Source organism: Athalia rosae, chromosome 3, assembly GCF_917208135.1.
Source record: "Athalia rosae chromosome 3, iyAthRosa1.1, whole genome shotgun sequence".
Lineage (NCBI taxonomy): Eukaryota > Metazoa > Arthropoda > Insecta > Hymenoptera > Athaliidae > Athalia > Athalia rosae.
Window position 1 is genome coordinate 16,726,676 of NC_064028.1, and position 8,875 is coordinate 16,735,550.

The window sequence follows — 8,875 nt, forward strand, 5'->3', positions numbered from 1 at the left end:
ATACATATATACGACGTGTACGTTCCCCCCCATGTGTGTAAAAAGCAGGGAAAACGATTCTCGGTTGACGACGACGTTGCGCGTACGCGTATACGTATACGGGGTACATGTATAGATGTGTGGTACTGCACCGAAGAAAGACGAGAGTGATTTCAGATTGGAAACAGGTTTTCTACCTCTCTTCTTTGCTCCGTATTTATTTTTCTTCTTTTCTTCTGTCAGTAGTGTGTCTTCCATCCCTTTACCATCGGCAGCTTGTTGATATATATACGCAGATATACATCTGGACGTTTCTTTTTTTCTATCTATTTGTTTGTTTTGTTTGTTTTTTGTTTTTTTTTTTTTCTCTTCACTCGTTACGTCAACGCTTTACGTTATCACTCAACAGTTAGATGTACTGTACGTGTACATAGGTACGTATATATCTACTTCGTCTGTTGCTGCGTATACCCACGCCGCGTCTATAGGTACATATATACATATGTACACGATGTATGTGTATCCTGTAATATAAGTCCGAAAATCCTCGGGAGTATAACGAGGAAAGGACCATCGAGTATATCCGCCATTTTGTAGAGGGTATAGAATGTCCCAACGTTTGCCTTTGAGCCCGCGGGGTGAGACACGGCTGTTAAGTCAGAGAGGAGAAAGCAGACGGGATGGAAATCCTTTGGATCCGTTCACGTGGACACTCAACCCTGATAATCCTATTTCAGTTGGCAAAAAGTTAACTCCACTTTGGGTCTGGCACGCAAGTTCATCCTGAGTTTATTTCTCTTTCTCTCCACCTTTATTTCTCTCTCTCTCTCTCTCTCTCTCTCTGTGTATACCTATAGCATATATACATACGGGGTGGACCGTTTCGACTGATTGAGGCAATGAAATAACTCGAGAGCGATGAATTTTTGAGAAAGATGTCTGGGAAATTTCACGATTCGAAGGGGGATTTAACCCGTCCAACCTCGTTCATCGGTTGGCGCAGGTTCCCAAGGTCGTTCGAAGGTAAACTTCGCCAACAATTCAAAGATTCGAGATCTAATGAAATTTTTTTTTTCGTCCGACACCGATGTCTCGCTCCGAGCGAGTTCTTGCAAACGATGACCGCCGACTTCGCGACTCGATGTTTCTTTAAGAAATCCTCACACGGTAACCAACATTCGGTATCAGTACCGTACAATTGTTCACCTCATTATTCAAGATTCCTTAGGGATTCTCATTGATTCGCGATTACGATAACCGCTGGACCGCGTACGACTTTTGATACCAAAACTTTATTCCAAAAAAATATTCGTTGCTTCGAGCGAAACGATCCACCCTGTATATTCGTATCACCATCCGCACTCCTTCTCTATCCGACAAAAGTTTCTTACACACGTTGTAATTATCGCTGCGGTTGTTCACTTAGTTGAGACGTAGATCTACGTAGTGCAATATTTGATGTGTTAATTAACTAATGTGCAGTGTACAGGTATACCGTACACCCGTAAATCACCGTATATAAAGTTTGTTTTGCCACGCTTCCACGTTATTATCGTTATTACTATTCTAATAAGAATCCTCGTTTTCGTATAGTATACATACACATATGTATACCATACGCGAATGAATAATACATTTTGCGGGTGTAGAGAAATCGGAATGCTACTGCTTATCGGGGACACCGTGCGGAGCTATTTTCGTTCGATCGGACGAAATTCGAGGCATTCCGTCGCACAATTTGAAAAAAAAAACAAAAAAAAAAAACGAAACAAAATACGAGACGACGGTGTCCGACGTTGAACGGTGAGTCACAACAACGTTATAGCCTCAACGTGTACGATATTCGCAAAGACCGTCGGCCGGCCGTCGCTACTTCTATTACTACGAGGACTCTAACTCGTGTCAATTCGTATGCGGCGGTGGCTTGATTCGACCAGATGTGTGCGACTCCTAGCTACCGTCGTACAACTCCGTCCACATCGTCGTTTCCTCCAGACAACCTTGCAGTCTCGAAACTTTACCACTTCTCATTCTTATTACAACTCGAATCGAGGTATTTCGCTACAGATGTACTTATGCATGTAACGCAACACACGTCTATACGTATACGAGGCGTCTCTGTGTTCGTATTGTATACATATACCGTACAGCGTACACCATCGGTGCCCGTCAGACTGCAGCGGAGAGAAGAGAAACGCCGAAGGAGCCGCCGCTCCGCAGAAATTAATGCAGATATATTATATGCGACCACGCCGGTCCGCGCTTCGAGATTTTGCATGCGCCTTGCCGATCGGGTGTACCGCGCTACGAGGTCGGAAGTGCCCGAGACCGGGCGACACGTTGGAATAATTGAAAGCTCATCGTTCCCGTTGATACTGTGCCCCGCCGTTCTCGCTGTACTGCAGCTGCGATGCGAATTTCAATTAACGATAAACGAGGAATATCGTCGATGAGGAGGATGAAAAGAACATCTCGTTGCAAATGGCTACTGAGTAGGTGTAACGCTGATAAAATCTAATGTCGTGTACGCACCGCGGCGGATGAGAAAAAAAAGCATCGGAAATTTAAGCCGAATAGTCGAGTAGAGCGAGCTAACCGTATATGTATATTCGAACTTGTACGTATTGTATATATCGTGAGAACGAGAGTGAGAAGAAGTGAGGAAAGAAGAGGAGGGCGCTCGGCGTCGTCCAGAAGGGAATCTTAAAAAAATGCAAAAAGAGAGGAGGAAAAGAAAATGAAGAACGGAGCCGGAGGAACGAGAGAGTAAGACGGGGAAAAAGAAAGGAATCGAGAACAGTTGAACCGACTGACTTCAAGTCCGGGGGACGAACCGTACGCGGTAAGAACCTCCGCGGAGTCCGATCGTCCCGTACCTACTCGGTAGATCGGAGAAGATTACGACCTTGAAGTTCTCGCACGAAACGCGAACGATTCCAACCAACTCGTACTCGTCTACCGTTTTCCACGGATGGAACGTTAACGGGGTAGGCGCGTCAGCCTCGATATTGCGCAATTTTTCGGAGAAAATGAAACTGCCGATTTTCCGTGAGGACATTTTCGACGCCGGTTGACGTACACGAATACCGATAACGTTCGAACAGCCGGATGTTCGTGCTGAAGCTGCAGGTCGTTGTGTACGCGTGGGAAACGATATCGCAATTTATACAATTCTCATTCGTCGACGACCTCGTCGAGCTCACCTTGTGCGCGATTCCTTCGTCCTTGGGTATGTTCTTCTTTGACACGCCGCTGACCGTTAGGCTATTTTCGGATCCTTGGGACGCGGTGCGGTACGAGTCGTTGAGCACCTCGATCGGTGGTTTGTAGTCCCTGTATCCGGTGGGCGAAGGCGCCGTCGACGTTAAATTTTCTCTGGCGTCACCGGGAGCCAAACTCCTACCGTTGCCACCGAGGTAGTCCAACGTGGCTTCGGACACCTCCTCTTCCACCTCGAACACGTCGTCGCTCATACTGTCGTCGCCCGTCATGATCTGCACGCGACAAAACAACAATAATAGAAGAGGTATGAGAAATCGGTGAATTACGCAAAACGTATACATATACAATGTATATAGGGTGCAAATGACGCGGGGAAAAATCCCCGGTAAAATTGTCTACGTCGACATCGAATGCGTGTATATATCCGTTTCAATGTAAGGCAGAACGAATTCTCCCACCATTTCATTTCGCTGCGAACAGACCGCCCTACGACCCCGGGCGACAATGTGCCAGGGCGGCCCTATGCGCCCTTCTCTCCTTCCCCTTTAACCTCTCAAAACTACCGCCACGCACTTCAATCCAGCGGGAATCTCGCTCGCCCAAGGGCACAATGGGTCCCCTTCCCCCTCCCCCTGCCCCCTCCGTTTCACCCCCTTTCTCCCCACCCTTCGCAACTTCACGGGGATGTTTGGAAGGACACGGCGTATCCGCGCGGCTATAATATTCTCGATGCCGGGTGCTCTTGCGTAACAATTAGCTGCTCGTTGGTTATATTATATATCTGTATGCAAATTATGCTAATTGAGGTGCCGTAGACGCGTTTTCTCCACTCGCGAGATACTCGAAAACTTGAGAACAGACCAACTGCTCCGCGCAAGCGATGACGATATACTTCGCGGGACGATCGTCGGTTGCAGTGTGCGGGGTACTTCGAAACTTTGAATTTAAAACGCTCGCGCCACTTTTGAGGATGGTGAAAGAAAATGATTTGTTGAGAAAATTCTAGCCCGTCAACGCGCACGGGTCGTTTCAATGCCTCGTTCGTCCTTCTGAGCAACGTGACGCGTGTAGACGGCTCTCCTTTTCTCTCCACGGGTTGTATTTTTCGAGGGTTTGACCTAATCGAGAGGAAAAAGCGGGACGCGGTTCGACCGACGACGAGGGACACGCGCGATTCCGTGGATTTTGACGTGGTAGAATAATCTTGTTTAGGATCGACTTACGTTTAACGAGGCCGACGCCGGTACGGTGACCATTGCGGGACTGCTACCGCTACCACCCCTCATATTTTATTTATCGACCTGCGTTATCCTTCCGAAGATTGTCTCTCATTTGTTTCCAGCTGAAAGGATGTAAAAATCACAACATATAAATCACCTCATCACCAACATCTCTAGGATGTTGAAAACGGCGCTGGACGAAATACTGCAGATCTACGCTATTATATTCGCTCCCAAATCTCACCCCGTCGAATTGGGTTCTGGGGTAGGGAAAAAAATAAAACTCGAGGTGTTCGAATTAACTTTTGCTCTTTCTGGAATCCCTTTTCACAAGACGAAGAGACAAGAAAATATTATTATTTTGCGAAACCACGAGCGCGCGGCGACCTCTGAAAAAGTTTGACCATGAAAAAATGGTCGAAATATTCCTGCCCTGGAAAACCAATTTCAAATTTTCAGGGTCAGAAGTAATTGAGGTAAAACAAGAGGACGGAAACCGGGATATATCGCCATCCGCACGTTCCGAAGATGTAAATCTTATAATTACAAGGAATGTGAGCTTTTGATGTTTGCCACGTAAGGGTAGGTGTTGCACGCACACAAGCGCACATGTACTATCCCGCCATTTTCCTGCGTTACGAGGGAGCAAACAGATTCGCGATGGATTTCAGTGATACCGATCGAGTTGTAGATCACATACATGACGATTTCTGCGAAGATAGCTTATTACGTAATGCGACGGTATACGGACACCGGTGCGTTATAAATTTTATATGTCTACCTATTACAGGTTAATAGGTATACCTGTAAGCTCCAGACGGTATAATCGATCGAAACATTATTTAATAGCCCGCCCACGTGTGCCCCTCGACCTTTGTATTATGGCGTCCTCGTGACCCTGCCTGCCAGTGCTTGTCCCTAACTGTGACGCGAACCATTTAACTCATGGACCTTTTTCCTCGGTGAGTTGCAGCCGGCTGCCTCTCTCTCTTTCCCCTCTCTCTCCCTCTCTCTCTCTCTCTCGCACCCTTTTCGGACTCCCTACGCTTACGTATATATATATATGTATATATATATATATGTATATATATGTATAGCACGACAGACCCACCCACCGTAATATCTACTCCCGCCCACGTTTCTACGCTTCGTTTAGGTGTGTCCCAAAGAGCTGTATACTAGGTATAACCGGTGAGCGAAAGAAACAATAAAATATAGTATATCAACTAACTTCTTCTCGGCGTAGAGAGTATTAGGCGAAATAATTCAGAGTCTGCGGGCCAAATTGTCATTATTGTTATCGTCGATATATACCATGCGAAGTAAAGTCTTGCGGATTTTGCGGTCTAGACATTTTCCAGACGTTCGTAATATTTCGGCGATTGCGGGTACATCGATGTAAGGAATGAGGATTTCGTTCGTTGGAAAATTCATCTGAAAGTCAAAACCTCGAATTTCGCGGGTATACGCAAGTGTACGTTATACCCCCTATATCCATGCATATACATATAGATTCGTCCATTATGATGCGACGTTAAATTTATAACCGCAATTTTACGATGCGTTTGCTTATAACGCTGATGACCGTGGGGGTCGCGTACGACGCAACACCTCATCATATTAAACGCCGTAAAAGGAAAAAAAAAGGAAATGAAAAAAATATCATGCGAGCAATTTCGTTTGAGCCGCACATGAATTTCGGTCCCATTGGCCGTTGCCTGCCCATGGCCATCAGTCGGTGACGATGTGCCGCGTCGCCATTTTTTAACGGTGTCTAACAAAAGGGGGATGCGAAACAAACGGTAGGACACAACTTTTTCTCTCTTCCTTCATTTTTTGTTATACCTTCTTTTTTTTATTCACGAGAATTATAAAGAGAGTGAAAACTCATCAGTCAGTTGAATTTTATACCGCGCGAACCTGAAATCTATAACACAAGTTGCCCTTGAATTTGAGAAAGGGCGTTCGGATGAGGGCAACAATTGCGTAACTTTTTCCTTTTTTTTTTTTCTTTTATCTCACGTTTAAGGACACCGTGAGATGTGTATATGTATAGCGAATAAGCCCGGAATCGATCGACACGATCCGTGTCAGAAATTGAGGGCAGGCGAAACCGCCTGCGCGGTAAAAGCTCACCCTTTGCGACGACCTTCATTTCACGAGTTTCGCTGTATCGTGCTTTTTGAGCTTTGTCACGTTTTTGGAAACGTTTCCACGAATCTTTTTAATTATATGATGAATATAATGAATATAAATGAATATAAGAATTAAATATATGCAAAATAAGCTCTTGAGTGCATGCGGCTTTTTAATGTAATTTAGAGAAGTTTTTCTGCTTTTTTTTTACTAAGCTTTCTTTTGTTGGAAATTTAATCTGTTTTAATTAGAAAACTTTTTGTTGCCAAAAGTTTGGAGTTCTTCAACTAATTCGAACGTACAATACCTACCTATTCGCATTACCTATACACACGGTATTTTCTTCGTCCGTTTTTTTTCCCCGTCTCTTTTTAAGCGCACGTGCGTTTATGTATTGTCCTTGAAAATTTGATGAACGTGCGGGCGGTAAAATGTTTGCACGTAATTGAAACTGCGGTTTGCTTAAAATTTTCTGCCGTAATGTAATCGAGCTGGTGTAATTCAATTAACAATGTTGAGTACGTACGATAAAATTCAATTTTACCCGCCCTCGAAAGCTTCACCCCTGCATACGGGAAATTAATTTAAACTCCGTTAAATACGGGTAATACGTACACGCAGAGGGCCGCCATGTTTCCTACAAATTACCAAGAATCAGCTGGTCACTCGTCAACAAATGATTGCGGTTTCTCGCGCGCGCGTATATCAACCACCCCTCGATTTAATGGAACCGCAAAATAATTGGAGAAAAAATGGAGAAAAACAAAAAAGGAAACATCATTTGCTATTTATGTGAATGTTTAATTCGAGAACTGTTTCACCGATTGGCCTGAAAGTTTTGGATGAAAAAATTCTTCCAGTAGAGACCTGAGTCTTGATTAATTTTTACTCACTTGTATGTTGGAGTGGTATAGATGACTTGAGTTGTTTCGTAATTTACAAAAATCGCACTGCACGGATATGTATGTGTATTAAATTTATCAAACGTTGGATAAAACTATATTTTTATGTACAACGGTCAGAAAGTCGTCGTATCACGAAGACCATCCGCACTTGTGTTACGGGTCATGAAAATGGCGATGGTTCTTTGGTGTTTTGTTTTTATTTTTTTATTTTTATTAATTTATTTTTCGAAGCACCGTTTTCAAAATAATGTTGTATTGGTTGTTAGAATCACAGTTGACGGTTATATTATAAGGTCGCGAAGAACTCCCTTAAGACGATGCGTCGATTCGACGCAAGCGCATCTATCCGAAGGTGTCTGATGTATTAGCGTGCATTACGTCACCGTTATACGTGTTGCGTCACGGGGTGGTCGCGTTACGATTCTTCGGTAGGAAGGCACGTGGTTCACTATTCCATCGTTTATTGTTTCATTCAAGTTTTTGTCGCGCTTCTACGTTGCGAGGAGCGTGAAATTTTCGTAGGAAAAATGATTTATCCGGAGTAAAGAACATGGGGATAGACCGGAAACGCGGACGCACGCGAGACGAGACAAATGACTGGCGAGGAAAAAATTTCGCTCAGGTGTGTGTAAGAAGTGGCAGCGAAACGCGACGGTCGACGGGATCGCCTGTTTCGCTATGTATAGGTATAGGTATACCCACGCCGTATGGAACGCGACGGGCATGCCGACGGATCGATCCGCGAAACCGTGCTGCGCCGTTGGTGACGTCATTAGACGCCCTTGCTCCACGCACAGCGATACCAACGCCAAAGTTGCCACCGAACAAACCATGAAAACTGCCGAGCCGCTGCAAGCCGCGTGCAACGGAGATCAATGGACCATGGAATTCGCTGGTTAAAAATTGTCTCGCTGTATACCGTGTAGGAGATACGCGATCGTTTCGTATATATGTATATATGTATACCCGCATAACCATGACCTATCTTTCGAAGAGTCGCGAAACGGAATTCAACGTCGATTGGACGCCGCATAAAGTCTGATTTTTCGAAAAGGGAAGTTTGAAAATCAGGGAAAGAGAAAGATCGCTTTGTCCGCATGAATAAAATATCCAAGGGAAGTTTAGGCTCATTGAATCGGGGCGGATCGAATTTATTTTGAGGAATTTTACGGGGTCTGCAGTTTTGGAGGGATGTGAAATTGGAGAAAATGTTTCGTATAAGTAATATTTGTTGTATTTGTATCTCTTATTTGTTGGAGGAGAAACAGGTTTTCATGTGAGATTTATTTATCCAGAATAAATATTATGTTTATTTGAAAAGCCGCGTGCCGAGCAAGGAAAATATTAAAGTCAAACATGTATTTACTTTCTTCGTTACATATATATATGTTACTTATATATATCTAGTATATA

At 44.3% G+C, this 8,875-nt stretch overlaps 1 protein-coding gene across 2 annotated transcripts in view; it reads right to left on the reverse strand.

The window, feature by feature from the left end:
• LOC105683423 (ras-related protein Rab-37) overlaps positions 1-8,130 on the reverse strand; it is a 49,320-nt gene extending 41,190 nt beyond the window's left edge. Inside the window, exons 1-3 of one of the 2 annotated variants that reach the window (XM_012396000.3) lie at positions 7,451-8,130; positions 4,425-4,543; positions 3,183-3,473 (exon numbers count right to left, since the gene is read on the reverse strand). In XM_012396000.3, the coding sequence (XP_012251423.2) occupies positions 3,183-3,473; positions 4,425-4,487 (354 nt within the window). In that variant the 5' untranslated portion in view covers positions 4,488-4,543; positions 7,451-8,130. The remainder of the gene's footprint in view (positions 1-3,182; positions 3,474-4,424; positions 4,544-7,450) is intronic. The other variant, XM_012396002.3, reaches the window with a different exon arrangement.
• Positions 8,131-8,875: the final 745 nt, after the last annotated feature.